This window comes from Corylus avellana, chromosome 1 (assembly GCF_965113065.1).
Source record: "Corylus avellana chromosome 1, dhCorAvel1.hap1.2, whole genome shotgun sequence".
Taxonomy (NCBI): domain Eukaryota; kingdom Viridiplantae; phylum Streptophyta; class Magnoliopsida; order Fagales; family Betulaceae; genus Corylus; species Corylus avellana.
Window position 1 is genome coordinate 45,921,095 of NC_142490.1, and position 18,850 is coordinate 45,939,944.

At 36.6% G+C, this 18,850-nt stretch overlaps 4 protein-coding genes across 8 annotated transcripts; 2 read left to right on the plus strand and 2 right to left on the minus strand.

Moving 5' to 3' along the window:
• Positions 1-425: 425 nt before the first annotated feature.
• Positions 426-4,689, plus strand: LOC132170758 (polyadenylate-binding protein RBP45). Its single transcript, XM_059581855.2, has 6 exons — positions 426-816; positions 1,373-1,835; positions 3,743-3,798; positions 3,875-4,005; positions 4,098-4,197; positions 4,278-4,689. Exons 1-6 carry the CDS (start codon positions 544-546, stop codon positions 4,458-4,460), a joined length of 1,206 nt encoding a protein of 401 aa, XP_059437838.1. The 5' UTR covers positions 426-543; the 3' UTR covers positions 4,461-4,689.
• A 181-nt stretch (positions 4,690-4,870) lies between these two features.
• MED21 (mediator 21) lies at positions 4,871-6,708 on the minus strand. 4 transcript variants are annotated; one of them, XM_088510453.1, is made up of 5 exons: positions 6,537-6,708; positions 5,604-6,397; positions 5,437-5,514; positions 5,306-5,357; positions 4,871-5,177 (listed from the first exon to the last, which is right to left on the minus strand). In XM_088510453.1, exons 2-5 carry the CDS (start codon positions 5,811-5,813, stop codon positions 5,101-5,103), a joined length of 417 nt encoding a protein of 138 aa, XP_088366579.1. In that variant the 5' UTR covers positions 5,814-6,397; positions 6,537-6,708; the 3' UTR covers positions 4,871-5,100. The 4 variants fall into 4 exon arrangements, with proteins under 4 accessions (XP_088366579.1, XP_059438026.1, XP_059438024.1 ...); XM_059582043.2 differs by having other exon boundaries at positions 5,604-6,297; positions 6,466-6,708; XM_059582041.2 differs by having other exon boundaries at positions 5,604-5,903; positions 5,978-6,708.
• A 678-nt stretch (positions 6,709-7,386) lies between these two features.
• LOC132172646 (DNA binding protein) lies at positions 7,387-11,742 on the minus strand. 2 transcript variants are annotated; one of them, XM_059584183.2, is made up of 3 exons: positions 11,635-11,742; positions 8,562-9,045; positions 7,387-8,435 (listed from the first exon to the last, which is right to left on the minus strand). In XM_059584183.2, the coding sequence occupies exons 2-3, from the start codon at positions 8,995-8,997 to the stop codon at positions 7,531-7,533; spliced, it is 1,341 nt and encodes a 446-aa protein (XP_059440166.2). In that variant the 5' UTR covers positions 8,998-9,045; positions 11,635-11,742; the 3' UTR covers positions 7,387-7,530. The 2 variants fall into 2 exon arrangements, with proteins under 2 accessions (XP_059440166.2, XP_059440165.2); XM_059584182.2 differs by having other exon boundaries at positions 7,387-9,045.
• A 4,585-nt stretch (positions 11,743-16,327) lies between these two features.
• LOC132173126 (uncharacterized) lies at positions 16,328-16,894 on the plus strand. The gene has a single exon (XM_059584712.2). It carries the CDS (start codon positions 16,384-16,386, stop codon positions 16,792-16,794), a length of 411 nt encoding a protein of 136 aa, XP_059440695.1. The 5' UTR covers positions 16,328-16,383; the 3' UTR covers positions 16,795-16,894.
• The last annotated feature ends 1,956 nt before the right edge of the window (positions 16,895-18,850 follow it).

Consider the following 18,850-nt stretch of genomic DNA (forward strand, 5'->3'; position numbering starts at 1 on the left):
ATTGATAGTTTGTGGGATAGATTATCATTGTGATGGTAATTTGAGGGGTTAAGTGAATTTTACCCTTCTTTTTTTTAAATTCTTTTTGTTTTTTATTTTTTTTTATTTTTTATGTGGGTTACAAATGTTGAAGATAGGAGGAAGAGTTTATAAGGATATTTTAGAAAATTTCATTAAAATATTATTTCATTTAGTTTTAAAAAATTGGTCTTTTTATGAAATGAAAAGAAAAAGGATAGTTGTTATATTGCATTAAAAAAATTTGTATTTCTAATCATTATTTTTATTTCCAATTAATACATCGTTTCAGTACGAGGAAGTTAAACTTGATCTAAATGGCAATAAACAGTTGGTCAAATTTGACCGAAACCGCCACGCGTACAGATTGCGTTCCTACTCTTTCTTTAAACCCAATCCCCTTAACACACACACGCTCTGTGTCTTTCACACCTTTCCTGTCTAGGGTTAGGTTTGGTATAGCCCTAAACGCAAAGCGCCCGCTCAAACACAAACCTTCTCTGTACCTCTCTCTCCCTGTCAACAATGATGCAACCGCCTCCAACAGGCGTGGCTCAGCCAACAATGCCACAACAGGCACAGCAATACCCACAACAGCCGTACATGATGATGCCGCCGGCGGCAGCCCCGGCTCAGGCGCCTCCGCCGATGTGGGCTCAGCAGCAGGTCCAGCCTCACCAGGCCCATCAGCCGGCCCAGCCCACCAGCGCCGACGAGGTCCGCACGCTCTGGATCGGGGACCTACAGTACTGGATGGACGAGAACTATCTCTTCTCTTGCTTTGCTCAGGCCGGCGAGGTATACAAGTTACAACCCCACCCAACCATAAGCTATCTTCATGTTATTTTTTATTTATGTTATTGATTTTTTTTTGGGGGGGTTGATCTGTGTTTGCGTTGTATCTTAGTGGTTCTTTATGTAGCATACGTGTTTGACGTATTGTCTCAGTGATTCCTTGTGAAATATTTTTACTTTTTTATTTGTTATTTTATGGTTAGATTTTGGATCCTGTTGATGTTTCTGTCATTTTTTGGTTGTAAAACTTGGTGGGCTTTTTCTTTCTTTTGCTTTCTTTAATGGGGGGGGGGGGGGGGGGGGGTTGGGGTGGCTATGGCTTATTGGCATGTTTTCAGCATGGAAAAAAGTTGGGTTTTTTTTTTTTTTTTACTGTGTTGAATATGCAGTGATCAAAATTTGGAAAAATTAGTATTCGAGCATCAGGATATTATATCATCTTTATTCAATTTGTGTCAAACTGTAAACCATGCCTGTTGACAAATAAATGAGGGGAAAGAGAGGAGATTCATGGTTTTTCTTTTGGGGGTTAAATTATTGAAGATGTTTGTGGTTGCAGGTAGCTGCGGTGAAAGTTATCCGCAATAAGCAGACTGGTCAGTCAGAGGGTTATGGCTTTATTGATTTTTTAACACGTGCTGCTGCAGAAAGAGTTCTTCAAACGTATAATGGTACCATAATGCCAAATGGTGGTCAGAACTTCAGACTGAACTGGGCGACTTTTAGTTCAGGTGACAGGCGCTCTGATGATTCTCCTGATTTCACAATATTTGTGGGGGATTTGGCTCCTGACGTTACCGATTACATGTTACAAGAGACCTTCAGGGGCCGTTTTCCCACTGTTAAGGGTGCAAAGGTTGTGATTGATAGGCTCACTGGTCGGACAAAGGGTTATGGGTTTGTTAGATTTGGAGATGAAGGTGAACAGTTGCGTGCTATGACTGAGATGAATGGAGTTATCTGTTCTTCAAGGCCTATGCGAATTGGGCCGGCTACAAATAAAACGGGTCAGCAACCAAAAGGTATGTAAAACATTTAATGAAGATATTTTCTTGGTTAACTATACTTTTGATGGCCTTATGTATTAGCAATCTATAAAATCTTAAGTTGTTGTGTTAAGAGAAAATAATAATCAGTTCAATTTGTTGCCGATACTCTGAGCCTGGGTTTCTTCTCCAATATAAAATTTCGTTGTTAGTTTGTTTCTGCCAAATTCAATCATTAGTCGTTCTGTTGTATGCTAAACATTATGATCTAGTTTGCTTCCTTTCAGTTATGCACATGAAGACATGCAGCACTTTCGAAAGCGATTTCCTTCCTTTACTCTCGTTTAAGATTTGGGCACAGTAAATGCTATTAAAATCTTAAAACTTATAGAACTCATGTTGTCTCAAAGCAGGGTGTCAAGAGGCTCTGTCATCTAGGGGCCTGGAACTGATTTCAGCTGAAATGGTTACCCCTATAGTGCATGGCCTCCCTTAGGTCAGTTTCCCAGTTATGTCTTGCCCTTTATTTCTGTGTGGCATTTGGAATGCTACATTTCAAATTCAAGTTTCAGTTCATTCTATTGGTTGAGCTTTTAGTCAAAGTTACATTTTGCGGCTCTTCTGATTACTGAGAGAGTTTATCGCCCAATAACATTTTTGGTTTACGAGTTTATCTCCCTTCTGTGCTTTTTTTCAGGAGATTTACATCTTTATATTCTCATGTACTAGTTCCTTATGTCATTTACTTTTTAGTCAGATTTATTGTTCCCCTTGTTGCTCCACGATGCCGAACTCTGATTACTTTTTTCTAGATTTCAGTCCATGGGAAAAGATTCTCTGGGTTTGCAGCTGGCAAATCATTGGAATTGCCAGAAACTGCATGTTACGGGCTGAATTCTATTTTAGTCTGTGGGTTCATAATGATTAATCTCACTGGCTTTTATCACTTGGGGTGGCTACACGCATGGCCACCTATGTTTCATCCTATCTTCTGGAGAGCACATAATTATGTTAAATGTTAAGGGTTAACTTTTGTGCCTCAGAGGTTACTCTCTACATTCTTGTAAATATCTGATGGAAGCATCGTGAAGACATATTCAAGTAGTAAAATAATGGTCCTAGTATAATGTGATCAATAATTAGAAAGAGGGCTTTATTATGTACTTATTAACAGAATATGTATGTGATAAAATTCTGATTACTTATAAAAAAAAAAGGGAATGTGGTTATCAGTCCTCCATCAACAATGATGGAGGATTAGCGAATAAAGTTTTGGGTCATACACTTAGGTGGGTTAGTTGCAAGATCCACAACTTTGTTTGCTTTGCTCGTATTTCGCTGGCAGCCAGATGGAGCATTTTAAGACTCAAATGAAGGGATGGGTGAATGCATTGTAAATGTATTACAATATCAAGAAGCATAAAGTCTCCTTAATAGACTTTTTGGGTCATCTCTAAATGTTTTGATCTGAGGGACAGTAGCTATTAATTTTGAAACTAAATCAAAAAGTTGCATCGTAGAACCTTGATCATTCTCTCCTCTGTTCATTTATTAATTTTATGAGGATCTAACCCTTGGATTGAGTGATCACTTAGAAAGACTGGCAGTGATGTCAGTGATCCCTGCCACCGTGTACTAGTTAAGGTGGTGGCTGCCAAATTTTCCTACAGCCACCGGGTACTATTATTGGTGCTTTCTGTTTCGATGATGTTGTATCTTCAATTGTTTGTTTGTTTTCTGCGACACTTGTAGAATACATTTTGACAATTGTTCTGCTTCTATATGGTGTTTCATGGGGATGAGGATTCCCTATTAAATTCATTTGTGTTCACGTTTTAAAGTAAACAGTTTCTAGTGTTGGTGAACTGCTTCTTGAAACCTGTTTTGCCAAAACACCTCACCTTTTATTTCCCTTTTATTTCACGTTTATATTTTATATGCAGCTTCATACCAGAATTCTCAAGGGACTCAGAACGAGAATGATCCAAATAACACAACTGTGAGTACTTGGCTTGTTTCCTGCATGGAAATTTCTTTTGCGCAACATGTTTGTGACTTAAAAACTTTCACTGCAGATATTTGTGGGCAATTTGGATCCTAATGTTACAGATGACCATTTGAGACAAGTTTTCAGCCAATATGGGCAATTATTACATGTGAAAATACCATCAGGCAAGCGATGTGGGTTCGTTCAATTTGTTGACAGGCAAGTAAATATTCCAGATATTTGTAGAGTGATATTTCTGAATTATAGAGCTCACATTTATTCTGTTGTGTGTTTATGTGGATGCACATCAGAAGCTGTGCTGAGGAAGCATTGAGGATGTTAAATGGAACACAGTTGGGTGGACAAAATATTCGACTTTCTTGGGGCCGTAGTCCTTCAAACAAACAGGCGGTATGTCTTACCAAGTAATTTCCAATGTTTTCTTCGTGGGAGTTTCCATGGGTGCATGAATCTGTGTCTAATATGTACAGGGTATATCTGCTGGTGTCCAGTCTCAGCCAGATCCAAACCAGTGGAATGGTGCATATTATGGATATGCATATGGGCATGAAGGCTATGGATATGCCCCGGCTCCTCAAGACCCTAACATGTATGGATATCCTTACGGGAATTACCAGCAGCAGGCACCACAGCAGCAAGCGGGATATAGCTGAGAATTTTTGGCTTCTTCCGTCGCTACCTTCCCTGGTTTTGTTATTTAATAAATAAATTTAGTTGTAAGATACTGTTTGAAGCTACTTTGGATCTCTCCCTAGTCTTTTCGAGGAAACTAATTATGACACTCTTGTTTCTTGTATGTCTCATAACTCCTTCACTTGCTAATGTTGTGTTCCTCACCAAGTTCTGCAATTTTATCTACTCGCTGGTTGTGTTGTTGTGCTACTCTAGTTGGCGTCTTCTTCTCCCAAATGATGTTCATTCGATAATGGTTTTGAGAAGTGTTTTTCAGGTTTATATTTTTTAAAGAGTTTAGTTTTTCTGTTTGTTAATGGCTTTGAGAAAACGTGTTATTGGTTTTTTGAAAACAAAAAGTATGTTCAACATTGTTACCAAACAAGAGCAATACTCTTTTTAAGACACCATTACTAATGATAATGCCAAATGTACATATAAAACAAGGAAAAAATATGCCCAAGAGGAAAGAAAAAAGTTTTCAGTGGCCATTGAAATGAAGACTACATTAGATGCCTTTGCATGGAAAATGATATTATAGGAAGGTAACAAAGGGGAGTATAAACGACAGGAAAACAGAAGTAAACGATGATGTTCTTCTCTTCTCTCCTCTCCTCTTCTTCAATCTGGTTTCTTCAAATTCAAGCAATTATCCGTCGCTTGGCCGAACAACTCCTGGACCTCTCTTAGTTCCTTCTCTGGCGAACCACCACACACAATTGAGATTCTTAGATCCAACAACGACAAATTAACTTGAATTTTTTTAGACACTTCTAAACGAAATAAGAAAAAAAGAAAAAAAATGTGTGAAATGCCAGAGACAGACCTGCAGCCTCCAGTTGTCTCTGAAGCTCTTGACCAACGGCATCGTTCTCGGCCTGCACAATCAATTCATACAAAAACTGTTAGAATCTTGAATTTGAGCGCGGTAGGTCGGTCAGTCAGTCGACTCCATACCTGCAGTTCCGCAATCCTTTTCAGTTGCGCTTCTTCACCTCCCTCAGACAATGGCAGTGCTGTAACCAGAGCATCAAACTGCAAAAGCAATTTTGGCATACCTTGAAATTTGAGGAGGTAGAATACCTAGAAATTCTACAGCATTCTTGATCTGGCAAATGATATACCTGTTTAGCGGCCTTGACCAGAGCGGCGCTGAGGGGCTTAGGCTGTTCGGAGATATTCGCGGCGGCGTCCTCGGCGGTATTCGGTGGTGGCTCCGGGTAGTTCGGAGAGAGTCGCACCGGAGGAGCGTCCCTCTGGAGCGTTCCGAAGGTGTTGAAGGCCAGCGCTGCGATTGTGTTCACTTGCTCTTGTAGTTGCGATATTATGTCCATCTTCTGCTCGACAAAAATACCGAACGAGGCTTGCAAATTCTTTTAACTTTCCTCAGTTTTCTCAGAAACCAAACAAAGAGGCCAAGAGATCTGCAAAAGCTGCAACGTTTCGTATCAATTGGAGCTAGAGACGATGGTTGCCAAGTTTGGAGAGAGATCGCCACCTTGGGAGGGATCGGGCGGCGGAGAGAGGCGACTGTAGCGTCCACGCGTGCTCTGTACTTTTTCCTATTTTACTCTGCCGTGCCTTTAATGTTTAGCGTAGGATCAATCGGACGGTCCAAATCAAGCAGTTTGACAAAAAAAAAAAAACAAGAACACTCTAGTGGACTTTGGTGTTTGACCGCCGGGGCCGCTTTCGATAGTGTGCCAAACAACGGAACGGATTGAGATTCGGTCCTGAGAGAGAGAGAGAGAGACGTAACCCTTTTGCGAATGATCAGGAGCTTGGCAAGATATCACGTTGTTCTTCGCCGGAGAAAAGCTACATCGCCGGAGTGAGAGAGAGTGTGAGCTAGGGAGGGAGAGCACGCCCAATGCCCAAATCCCAAATCAAAAGAAATACCCAAATCCTTCGAACAGCCCTAGATTTTGCAAAGCAAAATTAGATAAAAAAAAAAAAACCTCAAATGATTCGGATGAAAAGAAATACCCAAATCTTCGAAAAGCCCTAGATTTTACAGGTGTTTTTGTCTTGTTCTCCAAAATTAACCTAAAACCAACCGGTGGGAGAGAGAAAGAGCCTTCTTCTTCGCCGGTGGCCGGAACGCTTGAGCCGGAGTGAGAGAGAGACAGGAGCAAGCCCCGTTCTTCGCCGGTGGCCGGTATCTCTCGCCGGAGTAAGAGAGAGGGTGAGCGAGGTAGGGAGAGCAGCGGGCGAGGGAGAGTATTAGGTTTTAAAAAAATTTGGGGGATTTGGGGATAACATGAGTATTAGTTTTTTTTTTTTTTTTTTTTTTTTAAGTTTTAGTTTTTTTTTTTCTAAAAGTTTTAGTATATATATATATATATTTTAATTTTATTAAGAGTAGTTTCGTTACGGAAACATTGTCAATTTTTGATAATTTGAAAAGATATTGTCAATTAAGAGTAATTTTGTCAATTAAGTAGTAGTTTGAAGGAGTGCATGAACCTTACTTTTTTTTAATGCCGAGCAAGGGAACTATCATATCTCTATATTTTATTTAGACATTAGGCAGTTGAATTTAGGATGGATTATTACTGATAATTGTAAAAACTACAAGTGAAATTGTGCAGTATTACTCTTCTATATTTTACTTGGATTCTTATAAAACCTGCCTATTTGGGCAAATCTCGGGCGAACTGCCCCTTGCTAAGACAGATATGCCCTATAGTAGCTATCTCATATTTATTGCCCGAATTATTAGTAATTCGGTCATCACATTATTAAGGTATTATATTGAATAGATTGGCATGTGAAGAGACAAGAAACTGGTAACAAATACTTCTAAGAATAAATAAGCACAAAATCCTTCCCAATAATCATGGGAAAAGCATCAAAAAAAAAAAAATCAACATCAATTTTTTTTTTAAATAAGTAATTTGGAAAAGGTCAAAAGTAACAGTGCAAAGTAGAATGATAAAACAAAACCATCAAGGGACTACTACCTATTTATTCTCAAGCCTTGAATCTACCGTCATGTCTTTTTTCCTATGTTAAATTTCACGAACAATTCTCAGATCCTATAGGAAGGCTCTAAGATGGTGTAGAAGGAATGACATCTTTGATACCATATTCCATATCACTCGTGGCACCAGAGCCAGATATCTGGGGCTCAATCATTCCTGAAACAAGCTTGGACTCTGCTGGAATAATCTCTCCCTCAGAAATCACTGGCAGTTGGCTGGTCTGTGGTGTAGAGTGTGAGCCCAACTCAGTAGTGTCAGCAGGATCACTCGTGGCACCAGAACTAGTTATCTGAGGCTCAATCATTCCTGAAACGAGCTTGGACTCGGATGGAATAATCTCTCCCTCAAAAATCACTGGCAGTTGGCTGGTCTGTGGTGTAGAGTGTGAGCCCAACTCAGTAGTGTCAGCAGGATCACTTGCAGGCGTTCCATTTAAAAGCCGAAGCTCCAACAGTGAAGCTTGTGCAATATCTTCCTTTGGTGAAGCCTGATCTTCCATCACAGTGTCCACAGGGTTATTAATCTGTTCTGAAGAAATGGGTTCGGTTTCAGGTTCAGGTTTGGGTTCAGGTTTGGGTTCGGCAAATACAGGGGTTTGGTTGAGTTCAAGACTTTGGTTCTTTGCTTCATCATGAACCAATTCGTTCGGGTCAAGGTTGAGACTTGCATCCTGATGCTGAACTTGAGGCTCTTTAGTAACTATCTCAATGCCTGGCACTGCATCAACAACTACTGGCTCAGATGCTGGTTCTGCCTTTGATTCTTCAGCTGCCTCAGTATCAAGATTAGGCCCTTTAAGCAGTGTGGAAGCTTCACATTCCTGCAACAACTCATCGCGTTCAACAATCTTATCATGATCTGGCTGTGCCATAATAATAGCAGATTGGGTCTCAAGTGCAGGCTCCAAAGTTTGCTGTGGCGCTTCATTTCCTCCCAAGGAAAGACCTGTATCATTCTTTGGCAACTTGACAGCTGGAGGGACAACAACAGAGGCAGATTGGTTCTCAAGAGCATTTCGCAGTGCAGTCTGTATCTCAGAGGATATAAGTTGATCTGAAAGTTCAGGTGCAAGGGTTTTATGCTCATTAGGTTGCTTACCACTTTGTCCTGATAGGGGAACAGAATTATGGAACTGAGTTTGTGGGTTGAGAACTGGGATTGGAATCTCTTTTCTGGTGTGCATCTTAGCATGTGGAGCCACATCATTTGCTGCAGTAATTGGAGTGAACAGCCCCGGAAGAAATACAACACCCCTCATTTGAGTATCGGTGTCGCCTACCTTAACATTAAGAAGATATCCAGCATCAAATGAACCTTCAATGACACCAGTAACCACCTGACCCACCATGTCAAGATTAACATCATCACTTGTACCCGCACTTTCTTTGTTTTTCCTCACGCTGTCAGATCCTGGCGTCACAGGGCTCTTCTTCCCCAGCACCGGATTTTCATCCTTACGTGGACGACCACGTTTCCGCTTCATGGGAAGGTCTCCAGGAGATAAAGAACTGGTCCTTTGACTCTGTTGGTCCATGTTCACAAACAAAATGACAGTTCTACACTGGTCTTAGAATTCTTTTTCCTGCAAACAACAGAGAACAAACAATAACATGATTAGTTTGGATAATTACTTGGCAATGATATAAAATTCCTAATACTCTGGTTTGCTAAGCAGAAACCATATAACTCTAAATACCACTGCCCATAACTGCATATATCGTACTGACGAATGAAGACTTCAATTGATTGGCAAAAAACTTCAATTTTCATATGTGGCCCATATTATTCCCGTAAGCATTTATGTCCTCAATATGATAAATGAAACTAGGCGCATATTCAAAGTCTCAGACTGTCCAACCACTGAGCCAACCCCCTATCCCCATACTAAGCATTACACATAATATGATCAGGATCTCTGCTTCTCGTACAGGGTGTTAGTGACTACGTTTATAGAGGAACTGCCATAAAAAATTACCTCTCTAATTTAGAGTTAGAAGACATATACCCTCCAAGATATACCCACGTCTCTCTACATCACCATATCAGCTCCCTATGTCCACTTACGATCAGGGATGGAACACTGTTAACTGATCATACCAGAAGTACTGAGTTTAACATCATACTTTTTTGACCCTGAACCATCTATACACTTCTGTGAGGACATCACCGAATTCAACACTAATCTACAAAACCCTACCCTAGGCTCAACCTGCCTAATCTTCACCCCAAGCCCCGAGGCCAGGGCTCCACTCATCACTCATTTGAAAATCCAGCTAAGTTGGGTGAGCCTGATTATGACAATCTGTGATCTAATTCCTGATTTTTATACCTCCATATTTGTGTTGACGCTAGTCTCTTCACTGCGAGAAACAGCCATAAGAAGAACCTGAAGAATAACTGAAGTATACAATAGAAAGCAAAACGGATCGAAGGGAGGACCTAATTTTAAAAACATGAAGATAATTGAGATTCCAGAGAAACATAAAGACATTGACATATCAATTTGAATAGAAGGAAGAACTGAACACAGTGGCAAAACAATAAAATTTTGAATAATAAAATGGAAAGTAATAATAGAGAAACTAAGATTAATAGCTGGTATGTCAAGTCCAATAAGTACATTGGTCAAAAAACTAAGAGCATGCTCGAGATTGCGTTGAGAAATAAAGTTTTTAAAGTCGTAACAAGCTTTTTAGAAAAATCTTCATTTTTAAACTTTTCCCAAAAGTTTTTTTCTCAAACAAACTAGTTTTTTGTTTGGCACAACTTTTTATGTATTAAATGTACTTCTTAAACTCGTTAACACAATCTCAAACAGGCTCTAAATCAAAAGCTCATAAAACACAGTTATGCCTTGATCTCAACCACTAGATATCACCTTGTAATCTTGAAATACAATGATAAGGCCCATTGAATATTAAAAGACAGATTGATTCTATTTATAAAATAATTATGTTATAAGAAATCTTTTTCATACAAGGATCCTTTTTCATGAGCAATGTTAAACAAGTATATACAAGAAGTCGAGAATTGATACTAATTCGATCATATTAACAGAATAATTTTATTCTGTTAATATGAAATAAAGTCTATCACGAGTAACTTATTTAAGCATAAAAGATGTACATATACCAGTTTGAGAAATTCAAGATTTTCTCAAGACCTTCCTAACTTTCTCAAGGTGAACAAAAAAAAGAAGTTATTTTCATGATTAAGATCGAGACCCTCATGGAATTAACTTATCTCCACCAGTCTTTGGTGAAAAAGAAAAAGAACAGTGTCACTCAAGAACTAAAAGATCCTCCTAATCTTCTCATTGAGAACTAAAACTTGAGCAAAGCCAGATAACCAAAGCACACACCAAACCAAAAAGGCCGGGAATTCTGGCCGTGGATCTCAATCATCCTTGTTTAGTGACACTTGCTTATAGGACCAGTAAATAGTCATTGCTATTGCCAATTTTAATGCATGCTTTTTTCAATTTCACCATGGCAAGTAGATCTAAATCATTCTTTGTCAGGACGACATAGAATTGCGAACAATAACAAATGTTAAATCCAGCAAAAAAAACAAGTATCCAGAAGACAAAGTCTAAATATTTGTATAAAAGGAAGACCTAATAACTCAAGATTTAGCAAGAAAACAAGATTCAGAAAAATAAAGTTCTAAATTTTTATACAACAGAAGACCTAATACAAACGAGAACAACCAACGGATGTCCAAAGGGCATAATTTTGGCTCCAAGTCAGCTAGGTGGATCTCTGGATTTAATCAAACACAGAAACAAGAGAGCCATGAATGATATAGCATCACAAACACAAAATGAACAAAACAACGCACACCACCCACAAAAATTCAAACCCTTTTGAGAAATTTCATATATGAGCATCTCATCCTAACGCCTAGAATCCTATATTCTACACTGCATTATCCATTTCAGTGAATCTAACCAACACTCAATCTCAGCTCACTAATGCACTACTATCCCACAAGACAACAAAGACCAGCCTCCGCACTCCCTGGGATCAAAGCCCTAAATTACTTACTGACCCAACAAAGTATTTTTCAGTTTTTGTATCAACAATGACGTAACCATTCCAACAATTAACGCAGTGCAAAATAATATTATCATTAAAAAAAAAATTTGCAAAATGCACTGTGAAATACGTACCTACAAATTGCAAGGGCTCCAATGCACTGAGAAGCCAAAAGGGTTTCCAAGAAATCAATCAAGAAAATCCAAAATCTGCGCTAATCGTGAAATATGGTGCATTTATTTATTTCTTCATATATTTACTATGTCGTTTATTATTATTATTTTTTTTCCTTTTTGGATTTCGTGGAAAATAAAAATTCAGACCGTAACGGAATGGGCGTAGGGTTAACGATCGCTTCTCCTCCGTAACGTCACGATACGTTGACTCGTTGAGAGTGTTGGATCTGGTACGGAAGGAAAGAAGTTGTTGTCATTTTGTGAGCCGTTCGATCAAGACAATGTCGTTTATGCGCTGCCCGATCGAATGCATGTCGTTTGAGACATCTCCTTGCCCTAGGTATATCGGGTTCTTTATGGATCTTTAGGGTTGGGCTTGTCAGACCCACTTCAACCCAAAACAACCTAACTCAATCCTATATGCTTAAAATTAGGACCGGCGACAAGAATATCTTTTTTAATATAACTAACTGAATATTATCAATATAGATTATGTTCTCAATTCTTTTAAACCATGAAATTAGCATATTGTAGTTGAAAAATCTGATCTATTTAATTAAATAAGTGAGATTATGATTAATCTATATAGTTTGTATACTCATGTCTCGACATGACCTGAACACAATACCATATGTTTCAAACTTAACATGGGAATACAAATTGCCACCATAGGGAACCGACCCGCCAACCGATAACTGATTATAATCGCAAACCGATAACCGCTAACTGCTAACCGATTTAGTAGTAGATTATTAAAAATCACTAATTGACTAGAGCGGTTGCGGTTAGCCATTTTAGAGGTAGGAAAATGCGGTTATAACCAATAACTACCTATATATATATATATATATATATATATATATATATATATATATATATAAACTATTAAATAAAACATCCAAAACGACACCGTTTTGGAGGGAGAATAAGATGAAACCCGTAGGATTTGAGATTTGTCTTTTTAATTTTTTTATTTGAATTTGAATTAATGGATTTCGGCTATGTTTTTTTAGCCATGTTTTTGGGCTAGAATTTATTTGGCCATTTTTATTCATCTTTTTTGGAATATTTTGGCCTTAAACCCTTAAAATAAAACCAAAAAATAGCAAATTAAAGACCCAAAACACTTAAAAAGCCGAAAAGCTTTTTTTTTTTTTTTTTTTTTTTTTTAAAAAAAAAACGGTTATTGGATTGAATAACCACTAACTGTCGGTTATAAAATAACCAATAACCGCCTAGACGGTTGCGGTTATTAAAAACCAATAACTGCTCAAGTCGGTTATAGCCAATAACTGACGGTTATAACGGTTTGAACACCCCTCACCTCTACTTAAAACTCTCTCTTACGTGTGAGACCAAATAACACGTGGAATGTTTTGATTGAAATAGTGGATAAACTTTAGAGTTAAAATTAAAACTCATGACCACTATTCTAATACTATCTTAAATCACCAATTATTTTAAAATTTTAAATTAATAAAAAATAAAATTATTTAATAAAAAGTATCACACATATACATGACTAATGCATCCAAAAATCGTTACTAATAATTGAAATAAAATATATATATATAGGCATTAATAAATTACATGAATGAGGTTGTCTGGTGAGTAAAGAGAGAGGTGGATAACAAAATTAAACTTGTCACCGGCCATGCATTCACATGCACTATGGTGTCAGCTGCTTGGGTATGGCAAGTTGACGTAATTGATGCAATCCAAAATGTTATTTTAGGGAGAGAGGTGATCACAGCCTCAAACCTTATTGAAATTGCTTACATCAATTTCCCTCAATCATATATAATATATGTCAATCAAAACCTTAATCAAATTATTATTTGTTTGGTTATGATTGATATAAAATATATTATAACAAACCGTTGTATTGTATTCGATTTTGAATTGGGATATTGAGAATCCGTTTCGTTTTGTAATTTCAAAACTTGCAATTTAAAAAATAATGATTTGAAAATGAGGTTTTTGAAAAACGCAGTTAAACATTTAATTAAATCGCAGTTTGATCTTTAAACTCATAGTTTTGAAAACGCTCTCACGAGTCCAAACGGATTTTGAAAGCTTGTTGGTTCAACTTTCTTCTTGTATGCACAAGACTCTACCAATAGATGCTAAAGGAAGCAAATGACAAGTCCATATGAGTCTCAAATTAGTTGAAAGTGAGTGACGGTTTTATTAGTTAGAAAATCAGAATGTCTAGATAGGTTTTTTGATTCGTTATTCCGATAATAATAAGAAAATTATGTACATGCCATGCCTTATTCTTATTGAGTATGTACATATGAGTAACTTTATTTTACAAATATTGCTTAAATATTTAGGTTGTGTGATGTTTTAACATTCTCTCTCTCTCTCTCTCTCTATATATATATATATATATATATTATGGTCTTACTGAAAGACTTTCCCGAGTGTCAATCTCTCTATCAATTATCTCCATTGAGAAAAAAAAAATCGCTTCGTCTCCCATTTTGTTTTTCTGGTTTTCTATTGGAACAATAGAGTAAAAAAAAAAAGAACTTTGACGTGCTCTTTTCAAATTAAAAACATTAACAAATGAATTGAGTGAGTGTTATATAATATGATACAATGTTCTTTCACGCAACTCTTAATCACAAAACATTAAAACGTCGTCATCTTTTCTTTCTATCAATATATTACTCTTGGTGATAATATTTACTATAAAGTTACGATATCATCGCCTCTCTTTTTTTTAATGGTGGGAGGGTGGATCAAATTATATTAATTAATATATGTGCCTCCCAATTAATTAAATAAATAGTGTTTTAATTCCTACTATTTGTAGAAAGAGTCATCGTATGCCGTCGGTGAGTTGACTCTTTGAGAAAGCCACACCCCAACCACTTGATGGCCAACATGTATGAGGTTGCCTTTGTCTCCTCACTTTCTTTAGACACTTCAGTTTCTCTTTCTTTGTCTGACTTTATTTGTTTAGTGTACAAGATGCATCATTCACACCAGTCGATGGAAATTTTTGTCAATCTTGTCTTTCTATATTGCGAACGGCAGGCTTTCCCTCTTTGACTTTGGAGCTCGATCACCAGCACAAAATAACAAAAAAAATTAAAAAAAGTTTTTAGCTAGATTTTATATATATATGACAAGAAATGCTAGGTTATATGTCTTTAAAGAATTTTCTCTGAATTTTTAATAGACTGAATTTAAAGAATTTTCTCTGATTAAATTTGAAAAATTAAAAAAAAAGGTTTATCCAAAGTGAAAATGCCCTTTGGTTTCATAATGACATTATTTTACTTAGGCTGCGTGTTTCCAGAGCATGTGCAAACTGCTCTACTCTATAATACAATTAATTAATTACAAGATCTCGTAAAGAAAATTGGGCTTCAATAATGTTATATTATAACATAATTTAGCAGTAAAGTTAGCATTATTACGGTCAGCACACACTTCCACCATCGATATTGATCTAAATTAAGCATTCTTTTTAATAATAATTCACCATAACCTGGCCATATGAATGCGTGGATTACGTAATATCCCTAAACTAATTAACCGACTACTTCTTTCTCTTATTTATTTTTTATTTTTTTTCCTCTTGGCATACTCGATCTGATCCTATCAAGGATGGATTCCATCCAATTGGGGTTAGGGATTACGACCATACCCTCCGATTTTGAAATTTGTGGATGATTTGAAACAAAACTTATATGTGACTCATGTTATTAACCATATAAATTATTTGGAATAAATGTTGATTTTGTATTCCCTAAATCAAGTGATTTAGATAATATTTGTTAAACTGATTTAAAGGATATGTTTGTATTTGAAGTATTTCAAATCACATGTAAAATTCTATAATAGAGTCCTGTACTTTGATCATATATGAAAGAAATAAATATGTAGCATATTAAGGCTTCGATGTATGAATGTAGGCTATATACTGAACCACCTTAAACTCTGTGTTTATTATATTTTATTTCATTATTATTATTCCGCTTTTATATTTATCTTATTATATGTTTCTATAATGATCTCGATACGAATCAAAAACTAAATTAGAGGATTATGGGCCTAATCCGTTTAATTAAATGGATTAGATTAGAATTGATCTATATAGTCTTATATTCACATCTTAACATGACTCGAACCCAACACACGACAATATTTAAGGTTGGCCATTTTTGACACGAACATGTGAACTTGACAAGAACTCAATATGAAATTAGCATGATAAGGTTGACAAGTTTGACCCATATTTCGATATGATTATAAAATTCGAAACACAAACACGAATTGCTACCTCACGGGAGAGCATTCCCCTAGATGCCCCGAGTTTCGTGCCATCCTAAATTGGTGGCATGTGTCTCTCTCATCCCGGGGTAGATATAGTAACCTCAACATGTGGTCGATTGGTACCTTTTGATATGGTTCATCATGCAAGAGGCTTGAACTTGGGGAGCTCTGCATGCCTGCCACCTTCCTGTGGTTCTTTTATGAGAACAATTAAATCTATTGGCATACTCTCTAAAGAGTAGGTTTTTGTTTGAGGCGATGATGTAACGCCAGCTAAGAGACTGCAGTTTTTCTCCTCCATTATTTTTCTACCAAATACTGGTGCACATGCCAGCTTCCTTACATGTGACCTCCTCAGCTATGACCCACCCTTCATTACCAGGAAAACTCTTCAATATCTTAATTTACTCTATAAATATGCCTCCAATATTAACATTTCAGCTCACTCTTAATTTACTCTCCCTCGTTTTCATACAAATTAAGGAAATGGCTCTTCTGAGGAGACGACCATCAAATGGTTACTCAAAGATCGACAATGAAGACCCAGAAGAGAAAAAACATCAGCTGGCGCAGTTCTTGATCCAGAAAGTGCTTTTGCAGGCGGATTCTCGAAGAAGATCATGGGTTTTGAGAATCAGGATTTGTAGGTTGAAGGTTAAGATTGGGAGGAGATTAAAGAAGCTGAGGAAGGTTTGCATGTTGTTTGGCATATCTGCGGCAAGAGTCGGTGCACACAAACGAGTTATCAGCCATGTGAAAAAATGGCAGCGCCTGTTTCACCGTGGAGAGACAGAGACCCTTGTTAGGCTGCCTTCTGTGTTCACTTGATGATGTGTTTTTTCTTTTTTTTTTTGGGTATGATCTTGTTTGAAGCTTGAAAGCTAAATCCTAAGATACCCTTTCAAATAGTTTGATCTTTCTTCCCTTCTCCCCCGCTATCCAATCATCAAATTAATATTCTAACGATCTCCCTCAATAACACTACCACGTAAAATTTTATGTAAAATATTAAAATAATTAATAAAAGAACAGCGGAATTGAAGATACTAGTAAGTGCCTCTAGTAGAGCTAAATCTTTATTGTATTGAATTCCACAATGCAATTAAGATAAGATAATTAAAGCTATAATTAGAAAAATAAATCATTAATGCGTAACATAGAAAAATATTGTAACAAATAATTTTGTCTTTGTACGTTCTTCTTATATTAATTTCAACTGAATTTTTTAACCAACTAGTTGGGAAATTAAAAAAATAGATTAATTAGAGGCCTGAAATGCTTTTAATTGCATGTCTTCCCCAAAATTATAGCTCCAAGGAAATAAATGACATCAACCAGTAGCATGATAGCATATTAAATATGGGGCAAGTTGACGAAAACGAAAGGTGTAATCCTCTAAGATAGTCACACTGAATCTAGTCGTTAAATGGTTTACTTTTAATGCTTTGGAAGATTTGAGTAGAAGCGTACTCCTAATTAACGACGAGATTTTTCGTTCCCAAGAGGTAGTTCAATCGGCTGTAATCACGCCTAATAAAGTGAATGTCACTAGTTTGAATCTCTCTTTCTCTCTTATGCAAACATGTAAAACAAATATAATAATAATAATTAACATTCTCTCCAACCTGCACCACTATCCTTCAAAACAATAATAATAATAATAATAATTAACACTATCTCCAACCTGCAGCACTATCCTTCTTTCTTTCTATTAAAGAATTGGTTGGGTAGTGAGTATTTTATTTTTTAATTTTTTCAAAATAAAAGAAAAGGGTAATGTCTTAGTTCATGGGTTTGACCTTTTATCAAATTAATAACCTAGAATCAAAATCCATCAAATGAATGCGGTTTAATATGTTATCAAATCATTTTGACATTTTTTTTTAACTTATAAAATGCCATGTCATACTCAATAATATTACGACATATGTAAAATGCCACATCATTAAAAATGTCCCATGACATTATTAAAAAAAAAAAAAAAAAAATCTTTTACTATTGGGGTGTACAGGTGGCCCTGTCCCATAGACCTCATTAGGTTTTTTTAAAAAAATCATTTGACCAATATGTAATGTTATATATCATACTTTTTCATCCATTAGTTTTTAAATTAAAATTAACAATTATCTTTACTGATACTCTTTAAGGACTTAAATATATTAGGTTTTTCCATTCTATAGCATATCTCACGCATCCCAATATAGATACAGATCAGGGTTTTGCCTAATTAACGCGATTAATTTTCACTACAAAAAAAAAAAAACTCAAAACCGATTAATATAAGAAATAGACAAGGCAAGGTTCATGTATGGCACGCCATTCGATCACAGAATGACTCAAAACCACCATAGCCCATTGCATGCATGACACCACCATAAGGGGTCGGATTCACGTTAGGCCGATGGCTCCACCTGCTAAAAGTCAATGTTGTACGGATGATATATTGGCACTTTTTTTTTTTTTTTTTTTTTTTCAAATCAGGAAACTATAAATGGGAGATTAGAATATAAAAAATAAAAATAAAAATAAAATGGTGGGCAACTCAAACAAGAACTCCAAAAAAAAAAAAAAAAAAAATCAGTGCAATAAAATTTTAAAAACTATATTGAAAATAGATTAAATAAATGACTCGGTCCATTGGAATAACTAGGGCAGCTACAAATGACGATTTGCAGAGGCAATGTTCCATAAAGGAAAACTACCTACGCAACAATTGCAGCAAGCGAAAGGACGCTCTATAACAAGTGAACAAGCATTGAAATTAAAAAGGTTGGATTGGAGCTGTTGAAGGGAAGTTACACCGTGATGTCGCTAAGGTCGGTATTCGGTAGGAGAGCGAGATCCTTCAACCTTAACCCTCTAATTTTGTTGAAACCTACTATTC

Coding starts and splice junctions, on each gene's coding strand:
- LOC132173126 (XM_059584712.2), top strand. CDS start 16,384: ATGCCTCCAATATTAACATTTCAGCTCACTCTTAATTTACTCTCCCTC.
- MED21 (XM_088510453.1), bottom strand. CDS start 5,813: ATGGACATAATATCGCAACTACAAGAGCAAGTGAACACAATCGCAGCG. Junction 5,515..5,603: donor TGGTCAAGGCCGCTAAACAG/GTATATCATTTG, acceptor TTGCTTTTGCAG/TTTGATGCTCTGGTTACAGC. Junction 5,178..5,305: donor GAGACAACTGGAGGCTGCAG/GTCTGTCTCTGG, acceptor GTGGTTCGCCAG/AGAAGGAACTAAGAGAGGTC.
- LOC132172646 (XM_059584182.2), bottom strand. CDS start 8,997: ATGGACCAACAGAGTCAAAGGACCAGTTCTTTATCTCCTGGAGACCTT.
- LOC132170758 (XM_059581855.2), top strand. CDS start 544: ATGATGCAACCGCCTCCAACAGGCGTGGCTCAGCCAACAATGCCACAA. Junction 817..1,372: donor GCTTTGCTCAGGCCGGCGAG/GTATACAAGTTA, acceptor TTGTGGTTGCAG/GTAGCTGCGGTGAAAGTTAT. Junction 4,198..4,277: donor GTCCTTCAAACAAACAGGCG/GTATGTCTTACC, acceptor TAATATGTACAG/GGTATATCTGCTGGTGTCCA.